Raw genomic sequence first — 20,772 nt, forward strand, 5'->3', positions numbered from 1 at the left:
AGATCTGGCGTTGCTGTGGCTGTGGCATAGGCTGGTGGCTATGGCTCTGATTCGACCCCTAGCCTGGGAACCTCCATGTGCCTTGGGTGAGGCCCTAAAAAGACAAAAATAATAATAAAATTTGGGAGTTCCCACTGTGGTGCAGCCAAGGGGTATTGTCTCTCCAGTGGCCTCTCCAGTGGCCCCTGTGCCACTGCAGGGGCACAGGTTTGATCTGCTGCCCAGCACAGTGAGTTAAGGATCCATCATTGCCCCAGCTGCAGCTCGGATTTGATCCCTGGCCCAGGAACTTCCATAGGGCAGGGGCAGCCAAAAAAGAAAGAAAAAAATACAGATTTGTTTCTCATGGTTCTAGAGGCTAGGAAGGCCAGGATCAAAGTGAAACAGATTCAGTGTCTAGTGAGAGATCGTGTCCTGGTTCAGAGAGAGCCGTCTTGTCTCTTCACTGTAACCTCCCCTGGCAGACGGGGTGAAGAAGCTCTCTGTGCTTTTTTATAAAGGCACTAATCCCATTCATAAGGGTTTCACTCTCATAATCTAAGCACCTTGCAAAGTTGTTCTTTTCCTCCTGATAACATCACACTGGGGATTGGGTTTAACGTATGAATTGGGGGGTGATACGAATATTCAGTCTATCGTACTTTTAAGTTGTACAGTTCTATATTTCTTAGTTTATTCGTAGAATTTCATTCATATTTACCAGTGTGTGATAGTCCTTTGAATGGATATACTCTAAATTTATTACCCATTCTCTGTTCAGTGGGCATTTAGGTTGTTTCCAGTTTGGGACTCTTGCAAACAATGCCGGTATCTTATAAGTGTTTCCTACTACATATATTTAAGAAATCTGTATGATATAATCCTACAAGTAGTATTATTGGATATTTTGTAGCTTCACCTTTGCTAGGGTAGATGATGCTAGAATGTTTTCCAAAGCGGTTGTACCTATTTGTTATTTTTCCCATAATATTTTATGAAATCAAGGGGAAAGATTTATTCTTTTCTCTTGCTCTAGTTGAATTTATGCTTCCTGATAAAGATCAGATATGTTTCATGAATGATAACATTTTATTTTTGTAGGACTTTGCTGCTATTCGAACACAGTGATATTGTTGTCATTTCACTGCTCAGTGTTTTATTCACTAGTTCTGGAGGAGGACCAGCAAAGGTAGAATTTTCCATTATTAGTTACTTGAAAATTGAAAGTATACATGTAAAATTTTGTACAAGGCAATAAAATAGTATCCTTTACCATTTCAAAAGGGAGGGGCTTTTTCTGCTAATTATGAATTTTTCTCACAAACATTCTGTTTTTTACCTTTTATTTTGGAATGATTATATACTCCTAGGAAGCTGCAGGTTTGGTACACTCGGGTTCAGTAGTCACTTCTTACCCAGCTCAAGTAGACTGTCAACCAGGAAACTGATGTTAATACGATCTACAGACCTTATTCAGATTTTACCAGCTTTACATATGTATGTGTGTAGATTTGTGTAGCCATCACCACAGTCACGATATAGGACTGACTGCTCACCACAGACATCTCTTTTATGTTGTACCCGATCCCCTCCCCTACCTCATTCTTCACTCCTGTATATCATTTTTGAAGAATATGTACCCAAGAATTTGTTATGTATGAAGTCTAATGAACATTTTGCCAACTAGGCAACCCTACTCATCTTGTATAATTTATTTTTAGTAACGGCATCACCAGTCTACAATTATAAATTCTTGCAGCTGTAGTACTTTTATTTACCAGATTAAATGCTTCCTGTGCCTGGGGCATTGTCCTAGTTACAGAGGTAAGGAGAAGTAAAGGCACATAAGATAGAGTTGTCTCTGTTTTGAAAGGGGCTTTCAGGCTGAGGAATGGAGGCAGATGAATAAAATAAAGTGAACCAGTGACATGCCACGTAGAGCAGAGTGAGTCTATCCAACCTGTAGATTTCAAATTGGATCATGGGTATTAACATATATGCCATTATTTAATCTTTTCCCCTCACTCAGCGAGTACTCCAAAATAAATGCCAAGTGGATTGAAGATTTTCCTTGTGAGTTAAAAAAAAAAGTATTTGGGAGTTCCCATTGTGGCTTAGCGGGTTAATAACCTGACGTAGTGTCTGTGAAGATTCAGGTTGGATCCCTGGCCTCACTCAGTGGGTTAAGGATCTGGCATTGCCACAAGCTATGGTGTAGGTCTCAGATGTGGCTCCAATTCAACCCTAGCCCTGGAACTTCCATATGCCACAGGTGCAGCCCTAAAAAGAAAAAAAACTATTTGGAGTTCCCTGATGGTTCAGTGGATTAAGGATCCAGCATTATCACTGCTCTGGCTTGGGTCAGTGCTGTGACATGGGTTTGATCCCTGGCCTGGGAACTTTATGCCACCAGTGCAGCACACCCCCCCCCCCAAAAGAATTGTGAAAATAGAGTAAAAGATAGATGGTTAATTGATCTACGGGCAGAGAACTTTCTCAGCATAAAAACAGTGGGAAAAAAATCACAAGGAGAAAACCCAGTGCATTTGACCTCATAATTATTACAAACTTCTATATAACAGAAATCATTGTGTAAATACCAAACTAACAACAATAACAAATTGCCACAAGTAAAGTTTCACATTTTTTTTAATATCACTCAAATAGATAAGAGAAACGCTTAAGATCCTCAACAGAAATGAACAAAGGATACCAAAAGGCAACTCACAAAAGAAAAACAAATGACTTTAAAACATTAAAAGTTTTACGTCATTAATCAGAAGTTAGAGTATAGATCTCATGTATCCTTTCATAGTGTCAGTAACGAACCCAGGCATCTAACCAGGAGTGTGATGTGTTTTTTTTTGGTTTTAACTCGGAAGCACTACAGAATTCTCAGTTGTCCTCTTTGCTAACAAAAGATTAAATTATGTTCTCCATATTTGGATATCAGTTAAGGTTACCATGTCCTAGTTGAAGAAAAATTATGAAATTTTAAATTATATAGTTTATGCATACTGACATTTGTCAAAATACCCACCACACTAATAGAGAATGTATCATGTGTAGTGGTAATCATGTAATGAATGAAATAGGATCCTCACTTTTCATTTAAAACTTTTATTTTATGGAAGTATCTAGTATTACACCTCTAAATTTGTAAATAGTAGATATATAATAATGCTCTTCAGATAGCTTCTGTACTGAAAAATCTTATGTATTTGCATAAACCTTAATACCATGTCGTGGATACTATCATTTTCTTTTGTCAAAATCCTTTGTCTGGAATGAGAACTTAAGAAATGTATCAGCTTTTGGGGAGTTCCCATCGTGACTTAGCGGTTAACGAACTGGACTAGCATCCGTGAGGACATGGGTTCAGTCCCTGGCCTCGATCGGTGGATTAAGGATCCAGCATTGCTGTGATCTGTGGTGTAGGTAGCAGACTCAGCTCAGATCCCGAGTTGCTGTGACTCTGGTGTAGGCCAGCAGCTACAGCTCCGATTTGACTCCTAGCCTGGGAACCTCCATATTCCATGGGTGTGGCCCTAGAAAGACAAAAAAAAAAAAAAAAAAAGTATATCAGCTTTTAAGTGCCTTTTGCCTTTACTAAATATTAGAGAAGATTTTGCTTATTTTCTTAACATGCCCTATCAGTTCTTTTACCCTAGAAGAGTGTTAACGAGAATACTGACATTATCATAAATCACTGACTTCTCTATCACTTACATATTGTAGACTAAAATAAGTCACTGCTAATTATTCCTTAGCTACTGGACCTTTTCAAACAGAAGGAAAGTAACATTTAGGAAGATTAGCTCTGGAGTTCCTGTTGTGGCTTAACAGTGACGAACCAAGTAGTCCATGAGGACTCGGGTTGGATTCCTGTCCTTGTTCAGTGGGTTAAGGATCTGGCATTGCCATGAGCTGTGGTGTAGGTCAGAGACAAAGCTCAGATCTGGCATTGCTATGGTGTAGGCCAGCAGCTGCAGCTCCGATTCGGCCCCTAGCCTGGGAACCTCCATATGCCACAGATGTGGCCCTAACAAGCAAAAAAAAAAAAAAAAAAAAAAAAAAGGATTAGCTCTGTGAGCATTTAACAGTTTGTGCATGGGCCTATTCATATTAGCAAGACGACAGTTGAAGTTGTCATTATTATGTGTCTTAGGTGCCCTTAAAATATCTTGCAGAGTTTGTTGGAGCTCTTTTATATCATACTGTTAATACCGTAAATTTATATTGTGTGATATAAGGACTTTAATGTCAGATGTTATTTTTTTCACTATTTGGCAGTTTTTTTCTTTAGCATTTGTATAATCATGGTCTTCAAAATCAACTCTTAAAAAAGCCATTATGCTCTTCATTTTCAGACAAGGGGGGCTGCTTTTTTCATTATTGCTGTGATCTGCCTATTGCTTTTCGACAATGATGATCTCATGGCTAAAATGGCCGAACACCGTATCCTTTTACAAAAGATTAGAGTTTTTTAGTCTTGCAGAAGAGTAGAAGACTGGAAGGATGGGAGATTGAGCAAGTGACAGAAACTGATCAATCATGAATGAAACTTGTGTAGATTAATATAGGTATTCTAAATCAGTACTCAAATAATGAATAAATTCATTCTAAAATATTTTATAGCATCTTAGTATCTTTTACAGCACCCTAAGTTTTTCAGAAATTAGGGACACTAAGAGAATATTTTAGAATGTCTTGGTGCTAAAAAAGAAAAAAAAAATTATTTACCACTCCACAAAATCAATCTGCTCCCTTGTAATTTAACAGTTTAGGTTTTTCTTTAGAAGTCAGTGGCAATTATTAAATATAACATTTTTTGAGATTAAATGAAAAACCTTTAGCATCTTCCTGCCTCAAAGAAGTTCAAGTTCCTTAATCTGGTATTCACTCTCTTGCTCTAAATTATTATTTTCAACTAAGCCCCCACTCTTCTCTTATATAATAAACCCAACTTTCCAATCAATTATATCTACTCATTTTTCTCTGCAGTCGTGCTTTGTTCTCTCCTATCCACATACCTTTGCCTGCTCCATTAAGTAGGATTCAGAACACCAGTTTTGATTCTTGGGGTTACTGATACTGCCCTCAAACCTATTAGATAATTAATATCAGTCTGCTTTGTTGCAATGAGGGTGACATGACCTTGCAAAGCTCCAGGTTGACTGTTAGACAACTGTTGCCCACCTTACCCTCTTTTGCTTGCTGCTTGCTTTACTGGGGCTTATGTGATCAATGACTTAGAAGCAAATTTAGGACTGATTTTACATACTGTTCCAAAAGACCAACCTTAATTCCATTGGATAAGAATGCTCTAAGCAAGTTCCTTGCTCATATCCCTTTGTCCTACTTAGAATATGTATGCATGTGTATCATTTGGAGGTTAAGTGCTAAAGTTTAACTACTATGTTTTAAGCATTATTATAATTGTTTTGGAGACAACAAAAGAAGTATAGGCCATTTTAATCTATAAATCATGTCCCAAAGTTAAAATTTTTATTATTTTCTTTTGATTTTAAGGGAAACAGTGTTGAGAGTTTGGGGCCCTCAGACTAGTGTATAATCAACCCAGAATAATGTAGCTAAAACTTAAGGAGGACTTAAGGATTTAAAGAGTTAATGCTTGAGATGTTTTTCCTTTACTCCAACTCACTTAGCTGAAGGACATCATGACAGTGCTCTAACGCACATGCTTTACACAGCTATTGCCTTCTTAGGTGTGGCGGATCACAAGGTATGTTCTTTTCATTGTTCCTAACATGCTCAAGACATGCTGAATAGTTATAGCACCTATAACTTTAAAAGTGCATTTAAGGGAGTTCCTGTCGTGGCTTAGTGGTTAACGAATCCGACTAGGAACCATGAGGTTGCGGGTTCGATCCCTGGCCTTGCTCAGTGCGTTAAGGATCCAGCGTTGCCGTGAGCTGAGGTGTAGGTTGCAGATGCGGCTCGGATCCCTCGTTGCTGTGGCTCTGGCGTAGACTGGCGGCTGCAGCTCCAATTCAACCCCTAGCCTAGGAACCTCCATATGCTGCAAAAGCAGCCCTAGAAAAGGCAAAAAAGACAAAAAAAAAAAAATGCATTTAGGAGTTCCCTTTGTGGTTAAGAACCCAACATCGTATCCATGAGAATGTGGGTTCAATCCCTGGCCTCCTCACTCAGTGGGTCAAGGATCCAACATTGCTGCAAGCTATGGATCCTTCAGTTTATATGCCCTGTGGCTGTGGTATAGGCCAGCAGCTGCAGCTCTGATTCAACTCCTAGCCTGGGAACATCCATGTGCCACAGGTCCAGCACTAAGAAGGAAAAGAAAAGTGAATTTAAAATAAAGTATCAGGAGTTCCCGTCGTGGTGCAGTGGTTAACGAATCTAACTAGGAACGATGAGGTTGCACGTTCAATCCCTGGCCTTGCTCAGTGCATTAAGGATCCGGCATTGCTGTGAGCTGTGGTGTAGGTTGCAGACGCGGCTTGGATCCCCAGTTGCTGTGGCTCTGGAGTAGGCCGGTGGCCACAGCTCCGATTGGACCCCTAACCTAGGAACCTTCATATGCCGAGGGTGTGGCCCTAGAAGAGACAAAATAAACAAATAAATAATCAGTGGAGTTCCCATAGTGGCACAGTGGAAACGAATCCGAAAAGGAACCATGAGGTTGCGGGTTTGATCCCAGGACCTCACTCAGTGATTTAAAGATCCAGCCTTGCAGTGAGCTGTGGTGTAGGTCTCAGACGCAACCCAGATCCTGCATTGCTGTGGCTGTGGTGTAGGCTGGCAGCTATAGCTCTGATTCGACCCCTAGCCTGGGAACCACCATATGTCGTGGGTATGGCCCTAAAAAGCAAAAAAAAATTAAAGTATCGGTAATTTACAATACTGGCAGTCAAAGTAATTCAGTAATTTGGGTTATGGAAAAAACATACTAACTCCATTTCTCTAAATATTTTGTATTTAAGGCTTGAGTATTGAACCATTTGTTTCTAATGAGACTTATCTACTTCTACTCATAGGGTGGAGTATTGTTGCTAGTGCTGGCTTTGTGTTGTAAAGTTGGTTTTCATACAGCTTCCAGAAAACTCTCTCTAGATGTTGGTGGAACCAAACGTCTTCAAGCTTTATCCCATCTTGTTTCTGTGCTTCTCTTATGCCCATGGGTTATTGTTCTTTCTGTGACAACTGAGGTAAGAGCAGGAATTTATTGATAATAAGTAAAATGACTTGTTATTACTTTTAGATTTTATTCTTTTTTATTTCAATTTGATGTTGCAAGTGGCTTAAATTATCTTTGCATTTTCTTTATAGTTTTTGAAAAATTTTTAGGGTTAATTTTATTATTTATAAATGACCTTTTTTTTTGGCCATGCCCTGCAACATGCAGAAGTTCCCAGGCCAAAGATTGGGCCCAAGCCACAGCAACAACCAAGCCATAGCAGTGACAACACCAGATCCTTCACTGCTAGGCCACCAGGGAACTCCAACTTTATTGTTTATAGAAAGCACAGGAGTTCTCAACATGGCACAGCGGAAACAATCTGAGTAGGAACCATGAGGTTGTAGGTTCGATCCCTGGCCTTGCTCAGTGGATTAAAGATCTGGCAGACACAGCTCAGATCTGGCGTTGCTGTGGCTGTGGCATAGGCCTGCATCTGTAGCTCTAATTCGACCCCCAGCCTGGGAACCTCCATATGCCTCAGGTGCAACTCTAAAAAGCCAAAAAAAAAAAGAAAGTACAAATCAAGCACTATTACGTTTATATGTTCCCCCCACTCCTATGGCCCAAAGGATTCAGTTAAATACTGATGGTAACTTTCGTAATAATTTAATACCTGCCCACAAACCCATGGATTGTGCATCACTGAGTATTTATAAAATTATTAAGCAATAATCTTTTTTTATATACTCTGGGGAATACTGGGAATATGTGCCAATATCTTAAAGCTCTTATATTTTGGCATTTTACAAATTTTATTGAATTATGAGAATATTTGTCTATACATAAAGGGATTAACTAAAACATAATGTGTGAACTTTATACCCATATAGTATTAACAGTTGTTTGTTTTTTAATTTCTAGAGTAAAGTCGAGTCTTGGTTTTCACTCGTTATGCCTTTCACAACGGTGATCTTTTTTGTCATGATCCTGGATTTCTATGTCGATTCCATTTGTTCAGTCAAAATGGATGTTTCCAAATGTGCTCGCTATGGATCCGTTCCCATTTTTATCAGTGCTCTACTTTTTGGAAATTTTTGGACACATCCAATAACAGACCAGCTTCGGGCTATGAACAAAGCAGCACACCAGGAGAGTACAGAACACGTGCTTTCTGGAGGAGTAGTAGTGAGCGCTATATTCTTCATTTTATGTAAGTTTTCCCCTCAGCAAACTTCTTGTGGGTGCAAATGTTCATTTACTTAATTTGGGAGATTGTCTGGTGCTTACAGTTAATGCTGACAGGTGTTTCATTGGGTTTTGGTAGCTTAAACTTTTAAAACTTATATTATTTTTTTTCTTCTGTGATTAGCTGCCAACATCTTATCATCTCCTTCTAAAAGAGGACAGAAGGGTACCCTAATTGGATATTCTCCTGAAGGAACACCTCTTTATAACTTCATGGGTGATGCTTTTCAGCACAGCTCCCAGTCAATCCCTAGATTTATTAAGGACTCACTAAAACAAATTCTTGAAGAGAATGACTCCAGGCAGATCTTTTACTTCTTGTGCTTGAATCTGGTAAGAGTTTTAAATATCTTACAAGTTTAATCTTTTGATTCTGACAGTTCTTGTACAACTTTAGTAATTCCTATATAATTTTAGTAATTAGAGAAGGGCTAAAGTTATATTTTCTCTAAGTAGTAGAAAGATTGCAGGATCATATTCATACTATGTAAGCAAATAGTTTTTGAGATATTTTAGAAACGTTAGGGAGTTCCCGTCGTTGCTCAGTGGTTAATAAACCCAACTAGTATCCATGAGGATTTGGCTTCGATCCCTGGCCTCACTCAGTGGGTTAAGGATCTGGCGTTGCTGTGAGCTGTGGTGTAGGTCACAGAGGCGGCTCAGATCCCAAGTTGCTATGGCTCTGGTGTAGGCCGGCAGCTACAGCTCCAATTCGACCCCTAGCCTTCGAACCTCCATATGCCTTGGGTGCAGCCCTAAAAAGACAAAAGACAGAAACAGTGGTTTAGTGTGCTATTTCAAATCAGTAGATACCGTAGCTTATAAAGATTTTCGTGTACTCCTTACAGGATCTCACTACTATCCAGATTGCTAACATTTTATAGTCTGGTTTATTGCATTCTACAGACATACAAATACAACTATCAACTTTTAAATAATGTATAAGATGGAGATGTCTGCTTTAGCTTGGTTTCTTAGAGTTTATATGTAATAAAGTTTCTTGTGTAAGTGCTAGTTAATGAAAGAGGCAGTAGTTGTATCTTCAAGTAAGGTTTGGGTAATTAAGGGTTAAAATCCTTATGAGTAATTTCTGACAAAACTCTCTGAAAACAGTATTTCCCAACATACTCCTCCTCTATTTTTTTTTTTTTAAACACTTTTAGCTTTTTACCTTTGTGGAATTATTCTATGGCGTGTTGACCAATAGTCTGGGTCTGATCTCAGATGGATTTCACATGCTCTTTGACTGTTCTGCTTTGGTCATGGGACTTTTTGCAGCCCTGATGAGTAGATGGAAAGCAACTCGGATTTTCTCCTATGGGTAGGTACCCTGACTATGAAGATGATATAGCAAATTCCATCTTAGGGAATAAAATACAATTTTTAATACAAATTAAATTTTTCAGAGCTTCATTTTTCTTTAACGTGGAGAAGAGGAGATAAACCAAGCATTTAATAAATGCAGAATGACAGTGGAGTTCCCGTCATGGCTCAGTGGTTAATGAACCTGACTAGCATCCATGAGGATGCGAATTCCATCCCTGGCCTCGCTCAGTGGGTTAAGGATCCGGAGTTGCCGTGAGCTGTGGTGTAGGTTGCAGACATGTCTCAGATCCCGAGTTGCTGTGGCTTGGGCGTAGGCCAGTAGCTACAGCTCCAATTAGACCCCTAGCCTGGGAACCTCCACATGCCATGGGTACGGCCCTAGACAGACAAAAGCCAAAAAAAAAAAAAAAAAAAAATTCGAATGACAGTAAACTTAAATTATACTTCCTGGAGTGCCTGCTGTGACTCAGTGGGATCGGCCATATCTCTGCAGCACTGGGATTCAGGTTCAATCCCCGGCCCAGCACAGTGGATTAAGGATCCAGCATTGCTACAACTGCAGTGTGGGGTGCTCGGGTCTGATCCCTGGCCCAGGAACTCCACATGCTCTGGCCAAAAAGAAAAAAGAAAAAAAAATTATACTTCCTGCAAATCCCTGTCCTAGGTAGGCAGTCAGCTCTTGGGCCAGCGTTGTTTCTTTGAGGCAGTGGAATGTGCATGGTCATGTGCATCTTTGCTGTTAGAAAGAGATGCGGAATTTGAAGTGGCTGTGCATGCGGTATACTTTCATTAAGTTACTCATTCAGTTCAATGAGTACTAAAATCCCTGGTTTGTGCAAAATATTTCGTTATGATCTATTATAAATAAGTTAATAAATTCAACTCTTATTTTCAACTGTTTATATTACAAAAGTTGGATGAGACAAGAATACACATAATTTTGTTACAAAGCTTAAGATGTGCTGTGACAGATACGGAAAATATCATGTGCTAAAAGGAGAGAGAAGTAATTTCTTGCTAAGAAATAAGGACAAGCTTTGGGTAAGAGGGAACATTGAAGAAGGACTTTAATAAATACATAAAATTTCAGGAGTTCCCGTCGTGGCTCAGTGGTTAACGAATCCAACTGGGAACCATGAGGTTTCGGGTTCGATCCCTGACCTTGCTCAGTGGGTTAAGGATCCAGCATTGCGTGAGCTGTGGTGTAGGTCACAGACAAGGCTCAGATCCCCCCTTGCTGTGGCTCTGGTGTAGGCCGGTGGCTACAGTTCTGATTAGACCCCTAGCCTGGGAACCTCCATATGCTGTGGCAGCGGCCCAAGAAATGGAAAGAAAAAAAATATATATATATATATGTATATATATAATTTCAATAAACATCTATTTATGGAAAGAAACTTCCCACATTACTGTGATACTTAAAATCTTGGTATTTTCTAGTCTATTTGTTTAAATTTGGATTTATTTCCTCATTCGTAACGTAATAATGTTTATATTTTGAAAATATGTGTAATTTTCCTTTTCTAAAAATACATTCTACATTTTTAGGTATGGCCGAATAGAAATTCTCTCTGGATTTATCAATGGGCTTTTTCTAGTGGTAATAGCATTTTTTGTGTTTATGGAGTCAGTGGCTAGATTAATTGATCCTCCGGAATTAGACACGCACATGTTAACAGTAAGTTTTTTCATTGTCCAATTTGAATGTCTACTCATACTCCTATAGCTTTTTTCCTGCTAAGGTTTAACTACTTGTAGTTGTTTTCCTGGAAAGGTTTTGGGTTTTGTTTTGTTTTGTTTTGTTTTAATCAACATAATCTCTTATCTTGCTATTTACATTTATACTGCTGACTCTTCAAAATTAATTCTTTTCTCTAATACATTAGTAGGCAAAATATTAGATGGCTTTCTGAATTACACAGATTTTTTTCTTTCTTTTTTTTTTAAAGAAATGTGTATTTTATTTCAGATTTTTTCTTATTAAATGTTTTTGTCTTTTTTAATTCCCTGAGGAAATTTACAAAGGCTGTACTCTAAATTAAATCACTGCTCTGGCAACTTTTAATGCTCTCCCTGTACCTCTAAAGCTTTGCATATGCTATTTCAGGTAGTTTTCATGCCCTTCCCTCATCTCTGCCTGCCCTTTCAACCTTTGCTTCTAATACTCTCCCTTAGTCCCTCTGTTTCCACCTCACAGTTCCTTTTCCCTTCTGAATATTCTTATTGTATCTGTGCAATCTGCTCTTCACAACATTGACTTGTAACTGTTGTTTAATTTGTCATTCTTCCACAATTAAGATGTGCCTTCAGGAGTTCCCTTTGTGGCTCAGTGGTTAGGATCCATGAGGACACAGGTTCAATCCCTGGCCTCGCTCAGTGGGTTAAGGATCTGGCATTTCCGTGAGCTGAGGTATAGGTTGGAGACTCAGCTCAGATCCCACATTGCCGGAGCTGTGGCATAGGCCAGTGGCTACAGCTCCGATTGGACCCCTAGCCTGGGAACCTCCATATGCTGTGGGCGCAGCCCTAAAGAGACACACACACACACACACACACAAAAAAAAAATGTGTCTTCAGGATGTGAACTGTGTATGTTAACTCTTAAATTCTAACACCTGGCTTGTACTAGGAAGCCAGCTATTAATTGTTGAATTATGAGTCTTTTGTGTGTGTGTGTGTTTTGGTTTTGGTTTTTGTTTTTGTTTTTGTCTTTTCTAGGCAGCTACTGAAAAGAATGAGGTATATATAAGTATGTAGTACTTGAAAAATATTATAAAACGCGAGTTCCTGTCGTGGTGCAGTGGTTAACGAATCTGACTAGGAACCATGAGGTTGCAGGTTCAATCCCTGGCCTTGCTCAGCGGGTTAAGGATCTGGCGTTGCCGCGAGCTGTGGTGTAGGTCACAGACTCGGCTTGGATCCCGCATTGCTGTGGCTCTGGCATAGGCCTGGTGGCTACAGCTCCAATTGGACCCCTAGCCTGGGAACCTCCATATGCCACAGGAGTGGCCCTAGAAAAGACAAAAAAAAAAAAAATTATAAAACAGTATTAAATATGATCCTATTATTGGTTTAAATATTCAACCCCTGGTCTGGTCTGGGAACTTCCATACGCAGCAGGTTTGGCCCTAAAAACCAAAAAAAAAAAAAAAAAAGTATATATGTATGTATATTAATATGTGCATAGAAAATACTCCAGTCTCTTCGGACTAAGACTTATGACCAACTCTTGGATAGACTTATACAGGCTTTTTGCTTTCTATGATTTTTTTTTCTGATGAAATATAGAAAAATGAAGTATTTCTCAGTAGAGTGGAAGGTTATTTAAGAGATGATAAGGTCTCTGTAAACAATTTCATTCAAAATTCATTAATAATCTTCAGGATCAAAAAGCTGACTGTATTTTTCTTTTTTTTTGGCCGAGGCATGTGTAAGTTTCTGGGCCAGGAATCAAACCTGCACTGCAGCAGTGACCCAAGCCACAGCAATGACAATGTGGGATCCTTAACCAAATGAACCACTAGGGAACTCCCAAAATTTTTAAATCTGACAGACAGATGGTCTGAGTCACAGGAAGAAGTAAATAAGCTCCATACATGTTTACCATAGTAAACCTCTTTTTTTACTACCTTTGAAAATTTAATTAAAATGATCTATCCCTTTATTTTTATGTGTTATTTTTATAAAACAAATAGATTTCTCTAAAGGAGAAATTATAGAAATGTATAAAGTAAATAGCAACCTCAGCTAATATTTAAAATCATTTTGTAAGAGGGGATAATCAGTAGTAAGTAACTTTGTTTATGCTTTGGGGTATTCGTATGGCACCATTATCTCAAGATAATTCTATTTACTTTGTTTTTTTGGCTTTTTTTTGGAGGGGGGGGAGTGTTATTTCAGAGCCCCACCTGTGGCATATGGAGGTTCCCAGGTTAGGGGTCGAATCAGAGCTATAGCTGCTGACCTACACCACAGCCACAGCAACGTGGGACCCAAGCCAAGTCTGCAAGCTACACCACAGCTCAAGGCAATGCCAGATCCTTAACCCACTGATCGAGGCCAGGGGTCAAACCTGTATCCTCATGGATACTAGTCAGATTCCTTTCTGCTGAGCCACATGGGAACTCTTTTTTTTTTTTTTGAATGGCCGCACCCATGGCACATGGAATTTCTCAGGCCAGGAATCACATCTGAGCCATAGCTGTATGGCCACAGCTGCAGCAATGCTGGATCCTTAACCTGCTGGTGCCACACCAGGAACTCCTCAAACTATTTAAATTAAAAGAAAAAAAAAAAAAAAACTGTAGTATCATTTATTTATTCTTAAGCCCTGAACCAGTTACATTCTTATTCTCAATCATTTAATTAAAGCATATCTCAATCCTTCTACTTGTCAACACTTCGGTGTTGGAAAGTTAAATGCTTCTAAAATATTCTAAAATCTGCACTTTTTAAACTTTCTTATTTAACTTAGGGAGGTTTTGCTATGAACATTTTCAAACTGTAAACCAAAAAATATGTATGACTATATGGTAACATTTAAATAACAAATTTATTTTTTAAATTACAAATTTAAAGGTTTTCTTTTCTCTTTTTTGCTAGCCAGTCTCAGTTGGAGGGCTGATAGTAAACCTTATTGGTATCTGTGCCTTTAGCCATGCCCACACCCATACCCATGGAGCTTCTCAAGGAAGCTGTCACTCATCTGATCACAGCCACTCACACCATATGCATGGACACAGTGACCACGGGCATGGTCACAGCCACGGATCTGCAGGCAGAGGCATGAATGCTAATATGAGGGGTGAGTCCTTGCCAAATATTGGCCTACCTTTCAACTGTGTTCTTAATTGACACTGTTTATTTGTATCAAGTATTGGGCTTCTGGTACAATTTTATTTTTGAAAAAACAATCTGTAGCTAAAAAGATATCTGAAGTCATCTGTTATAGAAAATGCTCACTGGAGTTCCCTCGTGGCTTAGCAAGTTAAGGATCTGATGTCACAGCTGTGGCTCTGGTTACAATTGTGGCACGGGTTCAGTCCCTGGCCTGGGAACTTCCACATGCCACGTGTCTGGCCAAAAAGAAAAGAAAATGCTCACAGTAGTTCATAATGTCTGTTTTTTAACCAATTATTGTAATTATAGAATTCTTTTCATAATGACAGTCAAATAAATACTAGTTGCAAGGGAAGCTGTATGCCTTTATGCACTTTCAATATAAAAAAACTAGGAGTTCTCGTTGTGGCTCAGCGGGTTAAGAACCTGACTACTTTCCATGAGGATGTGGGTTCAATCCCTGGCTGCTGCTCAGTGGATTAAGGACCCAACGTTGCTGCCGGCTATGGTGTATGTCATAGACGTGGCTCAGATCTGGCATTCCTGTGGCTGTGGTGTGGGCCAGCAGCTACAGTTCCAATTCGACCCCTAGCCTGAGAAATTCATATGCCAAGGGTCCAGCCCTAAAAAGAAAAAAGAAAAAAAAGAAAGTGACAGTGTTTAGTCATTTTGAAGTATCAGCCCCTAGCAAAGTGCCTGGTAGATAATAGGTACCCAGTAATATTTGTAGAATGAATGAGAGAACTAAATTAGATATGCTTTGATTTTTAATATTTTATTTATCTTATTTGTAGGTGTATTTCTCCATGTCTTGGCAGACACACTTGGCAGTATTGGTGTGATCGTATCCACCATTCTTATAGAGCAGTTTGGATGGTTCATTGCTGATCCCCTCTGTTCTCTTTTCATCGCTGTATTAATATTTCTCAGTGTTGTCCCACTGATTAAAGATGCCTGTCAGGTTCTACTTCTGAGACTGCCACCAGAATATGAAAAAGAACTGCATATTGCCTTAGAAAAGGTACTGTATATAATTTTCTTCACTATTTTTCTTCCTATTTTAACTTTTTTTTTTTTTTTTTGTCTTTTTAATTTAGGGCCGCTCCCGAGGCATATGGAGGTTCCCAGGTTAGGGATTGAATCAGAGCTGTACCTGCCAGCCTATACCTCAGCCACAGCAACGTGGGATCCGAGCCACGTATGCAGCCTACACCACAGCTCATGGCAACACCTGATCTTTAACCCACTGAGTGAGGCCAGGGATCGAACCTGCATCCTCATGGATACTAATCAGATTCGTTTCCACTGAGCCATAATGGGAACTCCTTCCTTATTTTAAAAGGAAGGAGTTCTCCGTGGCCCAGTGGGTTTAGAATCTGACGACATTGGGAGTTTTCTTGTGAGGCGGTGGCATTGTCACTGCAGCAGCTCAGGTCACTGCTGTGGTACAGGTTCAGTCCCTGGCACGGAACTTCCACATGCCATGGATGTGGTCAAGATATAATAATAATAATATTTGAAATTAAATAAGGTGACCTACCAAGAAATGAAAATGACACAGGAGTTCCTATTGTGGTATAGTAGGAACTAATCCAACTAATATCCATGAGGATTCTGATTCAGTCCCTGGCCTCGTTCAGTGGATTAAGGATCTGGCATTGCTCTGAGCTGTGGTTTAGTGGCAGATGCAGCTCGGATCCAGCGTGGCCGTGGCTGTGATATAGGCCGGTGGCTGCAGCTCCAATTAGACCCCTAGGCTGGGAATTTCCATATGCTACACATGAAGACCTAAAAAGCAAAAAAAAAAAGAAAGAAAGAAATGAAAATGACAGTCTTATAGAAAAATGGACTGAGAGGAGTTCCCGTCGTGGCGCAGTGGTTAACGAATCCGACTAGGAACCATGAGGTTGCGGGTTCGGTCCCTGCCCTTGCTCAGTGGGTTAACGATCCGGCGTTGCCGTGAGCTGTGGTATAGGTTGCAGACGCGGCTCGGATCCCGCGTTGCTGTGGCTCTGGTGTAGGCCAGGGGCTACAGCTCCAATTCGACCCCTAGTCTGGGAACCTCCGTATGCCGCGGGAGCAGCCCAAGAAATGGCAAAAAGACAAAAAAAAAAAAATGGACTGAGAGTATAAACAGGTAATTCATAGAAAAAACAAATACAAAATAGAATGTATTTCAGCTTGTGATTTGCTATATCATATTAAATTAAGATAAACAATTGGTATCTTGAGTAAAGTATAGCATCTTAACCCACTGGTTTCATACATAAAATTAGGTTCTCTCACTTTCTCATATTTAGTGGATACGGCATCCTACTAAAAAATGGATTTTTTTCAAAAATAGTTTATGTCCATTATAGAAAGCTTCAAAGTACAAAAAAGAAGAAAAAAATCACATAAAACTCTACCACCTGCAAAGAGACACTTTTAAGAATTGTTTTTCTGGAGTTCATTTGTAGCCCAGCAGATTAAGGATCCGGCTTTGGCATGGGTTTGATTCCTGACCCAGGAACTTCCACATGCCATGAGTGTAACCAAAAAAAAAAAAAGAGTTGTTTCTCTATATAAAAATACTTTGAAAATTAAAATAGCCAAAAAAATGTTCTGTACTACTTTGTAAATTTTTCCCACTTAATTATGCCATGTTGATAAATATTATAATACACTTTAATGACACCATTTTAAACAAATGGGCAAAGTACATCTTTATATATATAGATGAAAATGACTGTGCACCCTTTGGGTTTAAAGGCACTTGGATAACCCTGTTCACTTCCTATTCCAAACTTCCTTCCCTGGCATCACTGCCAGGTTAAAAAATTTTGACACCTCTACTTCAAGTTAGTTGTCCCTCCTATTCGTTTCTCCCTTCGGGGCTCTCCTTACCTACTTTTTTCTTTTTTTTTCCCAATCAGCTTAATAATGGTTCCTGGACCAAAAAGATTTAAGTAATTAGCCTTTAAGTCCGTTTATATCACCTCTCATTTTATTTAACAGATACAGAAAATTGAAGGATTAATATCATACCGAGACCCACATTTTTGGCGTCATTCTGCCAGCGTTGTGGCAGGAACAATTCATATACAGGTGACATCTGATGTGCTGGAACAAAGAATAGTACAGCAGGTAACAATCTTTAGTTTTTAAAGTAATTTCAGTAATTTAAACAATCTAAGTTTTTAAAGTAATTTCAGTTGAGGTAATTTATTCATAAGATTGCACCCATTAGAAGTGATATAACTCAATAGTCATCTGTTTTTTGTTTTGTTTTGTTTTGTTTTGCTTTTTAGGGCCATACCCACGGCATATGGAGTTTCCCAGGCTAGGGGTCAAATCGGAGCTGCAGCCATCAGCCTACACCACAGCCACAGCAATGCCAGATCCTTCATCCACTGAGCATAGTCAGGTTTGTTACCACCAAACCACAATGGGGACTACCTTTTTTTTTTTTTTTTTTTTTTTTTTTTTGAGGTTTGGGTTTGATCCCTGGCCCAGCACAGTGGGTTGAAATATCCAGCATTCCTGCAGCTGCAGCATAGGTCACAGCTGTGGCTCAGATTCAGTCCCTGGCCTGGGAACTTTCGTATGCCATGGGTGCAGCCATAAAATAATAATTATAAACTTTAAGTAAAAAATCAAAAAAGAGTTTTTACTGTGGCCCAATAGGTTAGGGACCCAGTGTAAACTCCATGAAGACATGTGTTCAATCCCTGACCTGACTTAGTGGGTTAAAGATCCAGCATTGCCGCAAGCTGAGGCATAGGTCACAGATCCGGTGTTGTGGCTGTGGTGTAGGCTGCGCCGCAGGTGCAGCTCCAATTTGACCCCTGGCTCAGAAACTTCCATATGCCGCAGGTATGGCTGTAAAAAGAAAAGAATAATATGATCAGTCTTGGGAGTTCCCTGATGGCTCAGTTGGTTAAAGATCCAGCATTGGGAGTTCCCGTCGTGGCGCAGTGGTTAACAAATCCGACTAGGAACCATGAAGTTGCGGGTTCGGTCCCTGCCCTTGCTCAGTGGGTTAACGATCCGGCGTTGCCGTGAGCTGTGGTGTAGGTTGCAAACGCGGCTCGGATCCCGTGTTGCTGTGGCTCTGGCGTAGTCCAGTGGCTACAGCTCCGATTCGACCCCTAGTCTGGGAACCTCCATGTGCCTCGAGAGCGGCCCAAAGAAATAGCAAAAAAAAAAGACAAAAAAAAAAAAAAAAAAAAAGATCCAGCATTGTCACTGCAGCAGCTGTGGTGCAGTTTTGACCCCTGGCCTGGAAACCTCGGCATGCTGCAGGTGCAGCCAAAAAAGAAAAAGAAAAATCAGTTTGACAGCTATCAAAGGATAAGTTATTTTTTTATGTCTAGATTTGTTTTATATCCAAAATTGGTAAAAATAAAGTCAGATTTTAGTATTTAGAGAACAAGCTTAAGTTAATATAAAAAAATTCATTTATGATCCACCTTGGTTCCCAGTAGATGATCAAGAAATAAGTTACTATTGGAGTTCCTGTCATGGTGCAGTGGTTAACAAATCCGACTAGGAACCTGAGGTTTCGGGTTCGATCCCTGGCCTTGCTCAGTGGGTTAAGGATCTGGCATTGCCGTGAGCTGTGGTGTAGGTCGCTGACGCGGCTTGGATCCCGTGTTGCTGTGGCTCTGGTGTAGGCCGGCGGCAACAGCTCCAATTGGACCCCTAGCCTGGGAACCTCCATATGCCGCGGGTGCAGCTCTAAAAAAACCAAAAAATAAGTTACTATAAATATAGCCCTAAATTCATAATAATAATTGTAATAAAGTTGGTTGCGTATGTGTCATGGTTGGAGATAAGGATCAAAAACAGTTCCTGTATCCCTGTTCCAAACCTACGGTATTGGAAACAATAGCTGTTTTCCTTTTCTACTTTAAATGTCAGGTCTGTGGTTCACTGGGCTTCTAAAAGATCCTATGTAATTCTTGACCAGCTAAATAATAAACATTACTTTGAGCACTTATCATTGACTATCTGTGGCTATTAAAAAAAAAAAAAAATTGGGGAGTTCCTGTTGTGGCTCAGAGGCAATGAACTGGACTAGGTTCGATCCCTGGCCTTACTCAGCGGGTTAAAGAATCCTTTGTTGCCGTGAGGTGTCGTGTAGGTTGCAGATGTGACTCAGATCTGGCATTGCTGTGGCTGTGGCATAGGCCAGCAGCCACTACTCCAGTTTGACCCCTAGCCTGGGAACTTCCATATGCAGCGGGTACGGCCCTAAAAGACAAAAAAAAAAAAAAAAAAAAAAAAAGTGATATCGATTATTTAATCCATATGCACTAAATGTATTAATCTTTTTTTTTTTTTTTTTTTGGTCTTTTTGCCTTTTCTAGGGCCCCTCCCACGGCATATGGACGTTCCCAGGCTAGGGGTCTAATTGGAGCTGTAGCCACCAGCCTATGCCAGAGCCACAGCAACACAGGATTCGAGCCTCGTCTGCGACCTACACCACAGCTCACAGCAACGCCAGATCCCCAACCCACTGAGCAAGGCCAGGGATCGAACCTGCAACCTCATGGTTCCTAGTCAGATTCATTAACCACTGCGCCATGAAAGGAACTCCTAAATGTATTAATCTAAATGCTTTTAAATGTATGTGATTTTTTTTCTAACAGGTTACAGGAATACTTAAAGATGCAGGAGTAAACAATTTAACAATTCAAGTGGAAAAAGAAGCATACTTTCAACATATGTCTGGCCTAAGTACTAGATTTCATGATGTTCTGGCTATGACAAAGCAAATGGAGTCTATGAAATACTACAAAGATGGTACTTACATCATGTGAGAAAACTTGGAAATTACCCCTGGGGTATGAACAAAGAAGATTAACTGACTCGGTATTTATAATATCACCAGAAGGAAGAAAACTGCACATAATTGTACAGAAACATTTTGCTATATTTGAGAAAAAAAATTTTAAGCTCCCTACTGATGGATCAAGGAATCTTTTGTAAAGGAAATTTAAATATAGAATGAAGTATTAATTGTACAAATAAAATAACTATTTAAATTATGTGTAAAACAGGAAACTTAAAATTTGAGTGAAAATGAGGTACCACGTCATCTTCGAAAATGAACATATGATGGATTCTAGTGAAGACCAAAATTACTTCCGTGTGTTTACTTTCTGTCAGAAAGCATCTCCACTGTAAATAATGTATTTACATGTTTATTACAAAGACCCAAATGATAAATTTTTAGT

The 20,772-nt window shown here is 39.6% G+C and overlaps 1 protein-coding gene across 1 annotated transcript in view; it reads left to right on the forward strand.

Moving 5' to 3' along the window:
- SLC30A5 (solute carrier family 30 member 5) overlaps nucleotides 1-20,394 on the forward strand; it is a 35,919-nt gene extending 15,525 nt beyond the window's left edge. The window contains 12 exon segments of the mRNA NM_001137624.1: nucleotides 1,081-1,168; nucleotides 4,350-4,437; nucleotides 5,649-5,725; nucleotides 6,999-7,169; nucleotides 8,063-8,351; nucleotides 8,511-8,719; nucleotides 9,550-9,707; nucleotides 11,261-11,390; nucleotides 14,315-14,516; nucleotides 15,346-15,572; nucleotides 17,549-17,677; nucleotides 20,185-20,394. Coding sequence (NP_001131096.1) covers nucleotides 1,081-1,168; nucleotides 4,350-4,437; nucleotides 5,649-5,725; nucleotides 6,999-7,169; nucleotides 8,063-8,351; nucleotides 8,511-8,719; nucleotides 9,550-9,707; nucleotides 11,261-11,390; nucleotides 14,315-14,516; nucleotides 15,346-15,572; nucleotides 17,549-17,677; nucleotides 20,185-20,355 — 1,939 coding nt within the window. The 3' untranslated portion in view covers nucleotides 20,356-20,394.

This window comes from Sus scrofa, chromosome 16, assembly GCF_000003025.6.
Source record: "Sus scrofa isolate TJ Tabasco breed Duroc chromosome 16, Sscrofa11.1, whole genome shotgun sequence".
Classification (NCBI taxonomy): Eukaryota; Metazoa; Chordata; class Mammalia; order Artiodactyla; family Suidae; genus Sus; species Sus scrofa.